The sequence below is a fragment of the Macaca nemestrina genome, chromosome 12 (genome assembly GCF_043159975.1).
Source record: "Macaca nemestrina isolate mMacNem1 chromosome 12, mMacNem.hap1, whole genome shotgun sequence".
Lineage (NCBI taxonomy): Eukaryota > Metazoa > Chordata > Mammalia > Primates > Cercopithecidae > Macaca > Macaca nemestrina.
Window position 1 is genome coordinate 72,130,643 of NC_092136.1, and position 12,284 is coordinate 72,142,926.

The 12,284-nt window shown below is 37.2% G+C and overlaps 1 protein-coding gene across 4 annotated transcripts in view; it reads right to left on the reverse strand.

Annotated features, from left to right (window-relative positions):
- Positions 1-12,284, reverse strand: part of LOC105468711 (FCH and double SH3 domains 2) — a 339,082-nt gene that overhangs the window by 189,255 nt on the left and 137,543 nt on the right. For all 4 annotated transcript variants that reach the window (XM_011718976.2, XM_011718974.2, XM_071075241.1 and 1 more), the window contains exon 4: positions 2,725-2,801. In XM_011718976.2, the coding sequence (XP_011717278.1) occupies positions 2,725-2,801 (77 nt within the window). The remainder of the gene's footprint in view (positions 1-2,724; positions 2,802-12,284) is intronic.

Here is a 12,284-nt window from a genome sequence, read left to right on the forward strand (position 1 = left end):
GTGATATGTAAAGTCCTTTTATGATGCCTACCTATGATGTATCCTTCATCTCCACCACTCCAGTTAACCTCTAACGCACATACTTCACAGCAACCCTACTGAACTGTTACCTAACAGTCACATTTTCTCATGCTCCATGCCTTGAAGGGTTTATTTTCACTTAGAATTCCTTTTACCAAACCTTCTGCCTGGAAAACTCCTGCACATTCTTTAAGACCTGGCTCTACAAGCCTAGGTTTTCTTCTATGGCTCCAATGTCCCTCTCCTATTACCCAATTCTGCAACTGTTTATAGTGGCTATCTCCTGTATGCTTACGAAGGATAGACAGCATATCTTCTAGTCTCTCTAATCCTAAGGCCTACTTTAACTGCTGACATGTAGTAGGTATTTCATATGTAGCCTATGAATATGAAAGAAAGAATGAATGTGTCTTTAAATAGCTATCTGACCTTGAGTAAGAAATATAACCTGAGACCTGGTTTCCTAGTGTATAAAATGAGAATAATTATATAATTATATCTACCTCACAGAGCTGTTCTGATAATCATAGGAGATGAGTTCCTAGCACAGTGCCTGTCACATAGTAAATATTTGGTATATGTTGGCTTGCAATACTTCTTTAAATTAGAGTTTATAAGCTAGCCTAGGAGCATAGCTTTTTAATCCTTATTTCTTTGGTAACCTGAATTCTGAATTTTAAACGAACTTGGAATATAACTCCTGGCCTCAAGCAATCCTCCCATTTCAGCCTCCCAAAGCACTGGGATTGCAGGCATGAGCCACCATGCCCAGCCTAGCTATCTATAAGTTGGATCCTTCTTTACTGCAAGCAATCTTCTTCTTAGGCTAATTTCCTTATACCAGCAACACTGAACAGCCCATGCTCACTGTCACCCCAAGGTTTTGTTCTACTTGTCTCTCTTGCCTAGAATTTCATCTCTCCTCTCTTCCTCCTTAGCTGAATTTTGCAGATACAGAAAATCCTTAAGAAAATTTGTGTTTGTTTTTTGTTTGTTTGTTTGTTTGTTTTGGTTTTTTTTTGAGAGACAGAGTCTCACTCTGTCACCCAGGCTGGAGGGGAGTAGTGCATTCATAGCTCACTGCAGCCTTGAACTCCTGGGCTCAAGCAATCCTCCTGCCTTAGCCTCCTGAGTAGCTGGGACTACAGGCACATACCACCACACCCAGCTAATGTTTGTATTTTTTTTGTAGAGATGGAGTCTCATTATACTGCACAGGCTAGTCTTGAATTACTAGCCTCAAGTGATTCTTCCACTTCGGCCTCCCAAAGTGCTAGGATTACAGGCATGAAGAAAATCTATTAATATTTTTATTTCCTGTTTTGCTTTAATATTGCAATCATACTGTTCTATTATTTATAGCCCTCACGGCACCTTCCATGATTATTGGTAGGCCACTGTGAAGAACTATTAGGGTTTCTTATCATATATCCTTCAGTTTTCTAGCTCCATTGCCACATTCTTAAGAAATTATCTGATGTCAATCATCACTGACAATTCAACAGCTCAATTTCGTATTCAGACTCTAAATCATACACTTCAATACTAAGTTCTTAACTACCCTGGATTCTCTGCTATTGTTTCAACGGTATTTGATCATAATCATAACCAGACTGCAAGCTCTGAGGTCACTGACTTCTGGGTCCTTCAACACAAAGGACAACTCCTGAGCATAAAAGACAGTAAATACTTCCAAACTGACCTCAAAAAAGAAATCAAATTCTTTTTTTTTTTTTTTTTTTGAGCCAGAGTCTCACTCTGTTGCCCAGGCTGGAGTGCAGTGGCGCAATCTCGGCTCACTGCAACCTCTGCCTCCTGGGTTTAAGCAATCATCCTGCCTCAGTCTCCCGAGTAGCTGGGATTACAGGCGCTCGCCACCACACCTGGCTAATTTTTCTACTTTTAGTCAAGACAGGGTTTCTCCATGATGGCCAGGCAGGTCTCAAACTCCTGATCTCAGGTGATCCGCCTGCCTTGGCCTCCCAAAGTGCTGGGATTACAGGCGTGAGCCACTGCGCCTGGCCAAAAGAAACCAAATTCTAAACAAACTTATACTTTTGAGATATCGGTAGGTCACTAAGGACACAATCTGTATTCCATTCTCATCCACCTTCATTACACTTCGTATTCGTATGTGGTATATTAACTGACCAAATCTAAATCTTTTGTTTATATTCAAATATACAAACACACATATATATTTCTAAATTAAGTATTGTGCTAAAAAGAAGCTCTTTTCCTTACATTACTTAGAAAGTTTCCCCCCTAGTCTCACAAAAACCCCATCTTTCCGTATTTAGAATTTATTTCAGAAGTATCAATGAAGATGGCAGAACATACACAATCTTGTTTCATCACCATCACAATAATGTGTTCCATCATAGGTCACTCAGCAATTTGTGTTCCATTGTCACCTGCCTTCTTTAAGTTTCAATTGGGGGTATAATTATATAAAATATAATCTTGGCTTATATATAAAGACATGAAAATGATCTATTTTATATAGATTACAATCTATTTCATATAGATTGTTTAATGTTATAAAACATTAAAATTTTGATAATTTTGAAATTATACCCAAAAACACAGCAGACAGAGAAAAGAAGTGATTCTTTTAAAAACTAAAGTGTTACATTATCTATATGTGACACAGCTTTAAGTAAAACCATTTCTAAAGAAAATAGGCAAAAACTACTAAGTTACCTGTAATCATTCCGATCATCAGCTTTTACTCCAGGCCAATCTCTCTTCAGGTATTGACTAGCCAACTTCTGGATACCCTGTTAAAAAATACGTATTTTTTCTAAAATAAGTATTATGCCGTAAAGGAAGCTCTTTTCCTTAAAATACATGACTTAGAAAATCTCATTTTTCCAAATGTAAATTTAATTCAGGAGTGAAAAAAAAACAATGACAGGCTGCATGTGGTGGCTCATGCCTATAATTCCAGCACTTTGGGAGGCCAAGGCAGACAGATTACTTGAGGTCAGGAGTTTGAGACCAGCTTGGCCAACATGGTGAATATCTATCTCTAACAAAAATACAAAAATTAGCTGGGTGTGGTAGCATGCGCCTGTAGTCCCAGCTACTTGGGGGGCTGAGGCAGGAGAAACACTTGAATCCAGGGGCGGAGGCTGCAGTGAGCCAAGAATGGGCCGCAGCACTCCAGCCTGGGTGATAGAGTGAGGCTCTGTCTCCAAAAAGAAAACCCAATTAACAAACCAACCAACCAACCAACCAGCCAAACAAAAAAACCAATGATAAATGGTAGAACACTACAACCTTCTTTCATTATTGTCCAGTCCTCTCTTGTCTCCACTTTTAGGAAAAGGGTGAGTATAAGGATGAGAAAGTTGAAACTTCATTGATATGCCTTTCACTTTTAACTATCTGACTAGCCATAAAAACAAACCACCTCTGGCATGTCACAGGGAACACAGCTGTCCATCTCCACAGAACTCTGATCACATAGCTTTCTAAATCTCAGCAGCCAAACTCTCATATACCAGGAAAGAGAAAAACAAATTCCATTTGAAGTAGACAGATATATACTGGTATGTAAAATTAATAAACAAATTTTGGTGCTGTTCCATACTATTGATTCTCAAGACAGATTTTAAGGGTCTTTTCTTTTTAAACGATACCATGACACAAGTCACTTCAAACAACAAAAAAAAACTGTTTTACAAAGAAATTTGCCCACTTATTATTATCTACACAACACAAATCTGGATAAAACAGAATGTTTATCTATAATAGGTGTCAGGGAGAGGTACAGGGATTTGAAATGAGAAGACCATTTTGTTAAGAACTGATTTTAAACTGCTCATTCCAATTATACAATGTATTATGTTTGGTTTTTTGCTTGTTTGTTTTTGTTTGTTTGAGCCAGGCCTCATTCCAATGCCCAGGCTAGAGTGCAGTGGCGCAATCATGGCTCAATGCAGCCTCAACTTCCTGGGCTCAAACAATCCTTCCACCTCAGCCTCCCAAGTAGCTGGGACTACAGGCATGTGCCACTGAGTCCGGCTAATTTTTTGTATTTGTAGTAGAGACAGTGTTTCGCCATGTTGCCCATGGCTCAACTCCTGGACTCAAGCAAGCCACCTGCCTTGTCCTCCCAAAGTGCTGGGATTACAAGTGTGAGTCACCAAACCTGGCCAATCCATTACTTTTGGATAGGAATATATGTGGTCCCCTAACACTGTAACAGGGCCTAATGTAATGGTTATAGAAATCATTAACATTGAGATACTTATTTCTATACACGTAACTAAAAAGAACACAATGCTGAAATGAAGAACAATCACATTTATTAATCAACTGCCTGCTCTAGGCAAAAATTACTCAAGTAAAATCAACACTACACTCTACATGGTACCTTTCCATTAAGGTCTGTTGTCAAATTAGCTTGAATCTCAAGTTCCTCCTGAACTTGGCAACGATTTGGTTTCACTATTTCTAAATATTGTGTATTCTGAGAACTTGTATACAACTACATATCCGTAATAGTTCCACTTAACATATCTTGTACTTTGGGGACTCCAAATACTATGTCTTCCCTGAATATGTATGGTAGTTTTTCACCTCTGCACCTTGTTCATACTGCTTCCATTGCATGAAAATATCTTCTAACCACTCCTATTCCTACTTGCTAAATTCTTACCCCTCCCTTTGAATTTGATACTTAAATTTCCTAACATAAACAATCACAAGTATATATAGGAAAATGTGAAAAGTGTCATTGCCTAAGTACTTATTTTCATTTCATTAAAGTATAATAGCTTATTCTTTCTACATTTATTAGCTATAATTCTATAAGGAATTATCCCTCATGAACTATTTGGTTATACTGAGATAAAGTTCTTGGAGGAAAGACAGGATAAATATTTGATTGTCCAATATTTGGGTCCAAAGATGCACAACAAGTTTTTAAAGTAACATTATAAACTCATGTATTTTAAATAATAGAGGCATTCCAATTAATTACAGTTGCTTTCTTCTGATGCTCAAATTGTCACATCTGTGGTCTGTCAGAGCCCCTCCAAGTTGGCTCCCATATCACGAACCCAAATAGACTTTGAATGCTTCTCTGTTGTTGTTGTTGTTGCTGTTATTGTTGTTTTACAGTTCCTGGCCCAGACTTGCAATAAGCTAGTTCTCCAAGGAATTCTGATTGCTTTCAGAAAGAAACCAGAGACCACAATCTAGGCAAGTTCTCATTCTTTGGGTCTTAACTATTTGCATCTTTCTCTGAAAGACCTTTTCTAATCACTGTATGCAAAGTATCTTCGCCTCTGGCCCTCTCACATAACTATATTTATGCATAATCCTTATACATTGTTACTGTCTGGTTTAAATATTTGTCTGTTTACTCACTATAAACTCCATCAGGTACAGATCTTGTCTTTTTTTTAAAATCATTATATCCCCAGACTATAGCAGATCACCTAGAATTTAGTTGATACCAATAAGATCCACTGATTGCATGGATAAATGCCACCTTCAGTTTCTAATGCATAGTGCCCATCTCCATTTATGTTTTTGCCACTCTGTGTTAGAAGTGTTTGAATAAAAACTTCTCTGGTTCCTAATGTTCATGTACTCAAATTTTTAAAACACTGTTTATCAGATTCCTGAGATTATGACCAGGTGGCTTTAATATAATAAATTCCTTGGTAAAATTACAGTCAAATTTGACCATCTTCACTATTTTAAGAGAAATGTGTGTGGGTATTCCAAAGCAGTTTTTAAAAATAATAGAAGTTTATTCCATACCTAGAAAGCACTACACATTAATTTTTATGAGGGTTCAATTAAGTCAAGATCTCAGAATTCAAATGACTCATTATCTGTAGAGAAGAATAACAAGTATAGAACATAATATGCCAGGCAACACATGCATGGGTTACTGCCAAACAAGTGGCAAAATGTGATATAAGTACCCAAATGAGGAAAAGATCATCTGGTATTTTCTCAAATCACATCTAAATGACATGAGAGTGACTTTTTCAGTTTAATCATTGTTAAAGTGTTTACAGAACACATCACACAGAACATAGAATATGACATGAGCCTCAGTTCATGAGCAGGATTAAGACAGAAGGCAGAATGACAGCACTCTAAATTTATGCAGGAACAAACGAACTTAAGCACTTTCACACGTTTATTTCTCTTAATTCTATGTTAGGCTTTGTTATCACCACAGAGAAATTGGACATTAAAAGCATAAATACTTCAAATCATACAGTTCACAACTAGTTAAATGTGAGCTAGAATCCAAAGTTACTACGTCTTTGTAAAAGAAATCATTTTAGAGTGGACTTTATCTATTTTTTTAAATTAATTCGTTAACTTTGTGATTTATAAATTACAATAGCGATTTCTAGAGCTCTAAACCACAAAACTGAACTGTATTAAACTGAATGAGCCCTTCAGAGATGAGATGAGGGATTCATGAAATAGACAGTGAGATCTCTAGATGAAAGACTTTATTCAAGTTAGTTCACAGAGGCAGGAATCATGACTTCTGTGTACTCCATGCAGCTGTTCAAGATCTAATCTGCATGGATGCTCAGACATACTCTGGCACTATTATAGTAAAGGTCCTAAATAATATTGCATGTTTCTGAAAGCATTATATGTTTAAATTAACTGGTTTCCTGTATACATTATATTTAAAGCTACATTTGATGAATAAAAGGTTTACTTACATAGAAAACAAAATCCACTCTAATTAATTTGCTAAGGAAAATAAACTTATGTCTTGCAATTTTTTAAAGGGTTTTTTAAAAATTTTTTTCAAATCATTTCCCAAGCCCACAGCACTACTATCTAAAATTGGCCCACTAAACATAATATTTATTTATATTTACCTGAGCATCACTGATGCATAATGCTGAGTTGATTTGCAATTCAGTTCACTCTAGAGCAGTGGCTTCCATAAAGATGTACTATCAATATGCTCTTTGAAACATGCAATAACATCCGATTCCAACTTTTTAAAAAGCCATCAGTGTCTGATGTTAGGCTTGCTTTGTTTTACCTCTCAATAACACTTGCTGTATTGCTTTAACAAGTGAAGAAACACAAAGAGAGCCACTGTTGAGTAGACATTAGGAAATGAACTGATGGCTTAACCTTTGGCCAATTTATCACAGCAAGCTGAGTAGAAGGGTGCTCTATGGCTCTGGCACAGGTAATTCTGTATTCATTTCATCCCTCAGCATATAGAGAAACTAACATTTAAATTTTACTAAGGGTTTGCCATTAGATGGCTCTTTAAAAATTTTGGAAGCCATATTCTTTTTTTTTTTTTTTTTTTTTTTTTTGAGACGGAGTCTCACTCTGTCCCCCTTGCTGGAGTGCAGTGGCCGGATCTCAGCTCACTGCAAGCTCCGCCTCCCGGGTTCAGGCCATTCTCCTGCCTCAGCCTCCCGAGTAGCTGGGACTACAGGCGCCCGCCACCTCGCCCGGCTAGTTTTTTTGTATTTTTTAGTAGAGACGGGGTTTCACTGTGTTAGCCAGGATGGTCTCGATCTCCTGACCTCGTGATCCACCCGCCTCGGCCTCCCAAAGTGCTGGGATTACAGGCTTGAGCCACCGCGCCCGGCCTGGAAGCCATATTCTTTATATACTATACCACTTTGTCATGAAATTCCCGGCATTATGCAAATGATCTTCTAACAATGAACAAGTTCACTGCATAAGTTGGATATTTCTTAAACTAATGCAAATTATGCAATTATTACCTTTACTATATTCTCAACTCACTTTAAAAGTAATACAGAACTTCACTCCCATCCTAAAGGAAAGTTTTAAAATATTCTTCATTGTTCTGTGTGGTATATGATTATGTAAGATTTTAAAAAACAGGATACTATTTTAAATTACATAAATTGTCTTTATTTACTTTTCCATTAATTTCATGATGAAATACTAATCTCATATAATAATACCTTATACATATTAAACACTAAAGGTATCTTTTAGCCTTTTCCCATTTATAAAAATAAAGATTAATTTTATTTAAATTAAGTATATATAAGAAATAAGATCTATTGACATTTTATTTACATTGAGACAGGGCCTTGCTCTGCCACCCAGGCTGGAAGGCAGCGGCATCATCATAGCTCACTGAAGTCTTGAACTCCTGGGCTCAAGTGATCCTCCTGCCTCTCAGCCTCCAGAGTAGCTGGGACTGCAGGTTCATGCCACTGTGCCCAGCTAAGTTTAAAAATTTTTTCTAGAGATGGGATCTCACTGTGTTGCCCAGGTTGGTCTGAACTCCTGGCCTCAAGTAATGCTCCCACCTTTGCCTCCCGAAGTGCTGGGATTAAAGGTGTAGGCCACCATGTCTGGCCTATCTACTGACATTACAAATGACCTATCCTGGCCGGGCGCGGTGGCTCAAGCCTGTAATCCCAGCACTTTGGGAGGCCGAGACAGGCGGATCACGAGGTCAGGAGATCGAGACCATCCTGGCTAATACGGTGAAACCCCGTCTCTACTAAAAATACAAAAAACTAGCCGGGCGAGGTGGTGGGCGCCTGTAGTCCCAGCTACTCGGGAGGCTGAGGCAGGAGAATGGCATAAACCCGGGAGGCGGAGCTTGCAGTGAGCTGAGATCCGGCCACTGCACTCCAGCCTGGGCGACAAAGCGAGACTCCGTCTCAAAAAAAAAAAAAAAAAAACAAATGACCTATCCTATTTGATTTAAAGACCAAACACAGAATAAAAAAAACAAACAAACAGACACACGTATGTTCACTGCAGCACCATGAGCAATAGCAAAGACATGGAATCAACCTAAATGGCCATCAATGGTAAAGTGGATAAAGAAAATATGGTACATATACACCATGAAATACTATGTAGCCATAAAAAAGAATGAGATCACATCCTTTATGAGGGCATGGATGGAGCTAGAGGCTATTAACCTTGGCAAACTAATGCAGGAACAGAAAACTAAATAATGTATGTTCTCACTTATAAATGGGAGCTAAATGATGAGAACACATGAACACACAGAGGAGAACAACAGACACTGGAGCCTTTTGGAGGATGGAGGCTAGGAGGAAGGAGAGGGTCAGGAAAAACAATTAATGGGTACTAGGCTTAATACCTGGGTGACAAAATATTCTGTACAACAAACCCCCGTGACATGAGTTTACCTATGTAACAAATCTGCACATGGTACCCCTGAACTTAAAATAAAACTTAAAAAAAAATGCTCATTCATCACAGAATTCTAAAAAACCGAGATGCAGAAGAAAACTTCCTTAACCTAGTAACAGATATATACAAAAAACTGGCTGGGCGCAGTGGCTCACACCTGTAATCCCAACACTTTGGGAGGTGGAGTCATGAGGACCACTTGAGTCCAGGCAGCACAAGGAGAACCCCTGTCTCTGTAAATAATAAAAAAAATTTCCCAGGCCTGGTGGTGCATACCTGTGGTCCTAGCTACTTTTGTATACGGCGGGAGAGGGAGAGGAGGATGAGATGGGAGGATCACTTGAGCCCAGGATGTTAAGGCTGCAGTGAGCCATGATTGCACCACTGCACTCCAGTCTGGGCAACAGAGTGAGACTGTGTCTTAACAAAGAAAAAAAGCAAAAAATAAAGACCAAAACTAAACAACACACAAAAAACTAAAGTTAACAACATACTTTTAATGGCAAGCGAATGCTTTTCCCTTAAGACAGAGATAAGGCAAAGATGTTCTCTATTACAGTTCTTTTCAACATTGTACTGGAAGCCCTACCTAGTACAATAAGGCAAGAAAAAGAAATAAAAGGCATACAGATGGGAAAGGAAGAAATAAAGCTATCTTTATTCACAGATGACATGATTGTCTATGTAAGAAACCTGAAGAATCTACAAAAAACCTCATGAAACTAATAACTGAGTTTAGCAAAGTTGCACGATACAACGTCAACATTCCAAAGTTAACTGCTCTCCTACATATATGCAATGGACAACTGGAATTTGAAATTTTTTTAAAATGAAGTACACTTAGGTATAAATCCAACAAAATATTTGCAGGATCTGTATGTGGAAAAGTCCGTAATACTAATGAAAGAAAGAAAAGAATAAAAGAATCTAAATGGATGGAGAGAGATTCCATGTTAATGACTTGGGACTTCATATTGTTAAGATCTCATTTGTTCCCAATATGATCTATACATTCAAGGCAATCTCAATCAATAGTCCAGAAAGCTAAAGGTACTAGAATAGCCAAAATTCAGAAAAATAAGGAAAAAATCAGAACACTCTCATTACCTGACTTCAAGGTATACCTTGAAGTTTGCAGGAATCAAGATAGCATGATGTTGGCAAAAGAATGGACAGATAGATCAGTGGAACAAAAGACAGATCCCAGAAATAGAACCATACAAATATAGTAAACTGATTTTTCACAAAGGGGCAATCACAGTTCAATGGAGACACGATAGTCTCAATCAACAAGTGATGCTAGAACAATTGAATGACCATAAACAACAACAACAACAAAAACCCTTGACACACACCTCACAAGTTACACAAAAATTAACTCAAATGATTCATAGACCTCAATATAAAGCATACAACTATGAAACATTTAGAAGAACAGCGAAGAAAATCTCCTTGACCTTTGGTAAAAAGTTTTAACATAAAACACCAGAACCAAGACACATGAAAGAAAAATGATAAAATGGACCTTATCAGAATTAAACTCTTTCTTCTGGGAAAGATACTATAAAGAGAATAAAAAGACAAGCTGCAGACTAGGAAAAAATATTTGCAAATCATATATCTGATAAAGGAAGTCCAAATATATAAAGAATTCCTAAAATTCAACAGTAAGAAAAAAATCAACACATTTTTAAAATGGGCAAAGGATCTGAAAAGATACTTCATCAAAAAAGATATAAGAATAGCAAACAAGCATATGAAAAGAAGTTCAGCATCTACTTGTCATTATGGAAATGCAAACTAAAAATAATGTGGTACCACTACACACCTATTAGAAAGCTAAATCCAAAAAATTAACAGCAAGAAACGCTAATGAGGCGGCAGAGTTACAGAGTACTCCTTCAACATTGGTGGGAATGCAAAATAGTACGGCCACTTTGAAAGACAGTTTTGAAATTTCCTACGAACAGAGACTTCCACAACCATGTTCTAGGTATTGGGCCAACTGATTTGAAAACTCAGGTTCACACAAAACCCTGAGCACAAATGCTTCTAGCAGCTTTATTGATAAATTGGCAACAAAGATGTCCTTCAGTAGGTGAATGGATAAACAAACTGTGGTACATAATTATAAAGGAATAATATTTAGTAATTAAAAGAAACAAACTATTAATTCACATAACTTGAATGAATCTTAAAATGCATTTTGTTAAGTCAAAGAAGCCAAATTAAAAAGGTTACACACTGTATTATTCCATTCATATGACATTCTGGGAAAGACCAACTGATAGAGAAAACAGATCAGTGATTTTGAGGGGTTTGGGGAGAAGGAAGTGTTTGCTAGTGGAAGAATTTTAAGGGTGGTGAACTAATATACATAGCACTGTAGTAGTGGATCTGCAACACTATATATTTGTCAAAACCCACAGAACTTTGACAATACTCACAGACCTTTGACAAGAGACAAAGAATGACTCTCAATATATGTAAATTTAAAAAAATCTACCAGTGGTTTGGGGGAACCCAGGATAGAATGCAGACTGTGACAAACAAATCCAATTGTATTACAAAATGTAAGACATAACCTCATAAATGGGTATGGGGAATGAAGGGGCAAATTTTATAATTCTGCAAAATAGTGGGTTTATAAATGGGTCCAAGAAACTTTGTATAAAGTATTTTAGCTAAAAACTGTACGACTAAAGACAAAAAACAAAAAACAAAAAACCTGTATATAAACATTGTACACTAGTTGATAAAGTTGTTTCTCACCGGGCACAGGTAAAATATTCTGAAAAGTGGTAAATATTACTAGGATTAAACAAATACGTAAACAGATGATAGAAGGTAGAAGCCAAATTGCTCAATGTTGGAGTGGGACTTAGAAATCAGAAAGGGAAATGAGAATGAATTACATGAGGGTGAATTAGAGTCAGAGACATCTAGCTCAACATATATTTTGTTGCAACTGCAACAAAATCAAACATTGACAAATGGGATCTAATTACACTTAAGAGCTTCTGCACATCAAAAGAAACTATCAACAGAGTAAACAGACACCCTACAGAATGGGAGAAAATACTGCA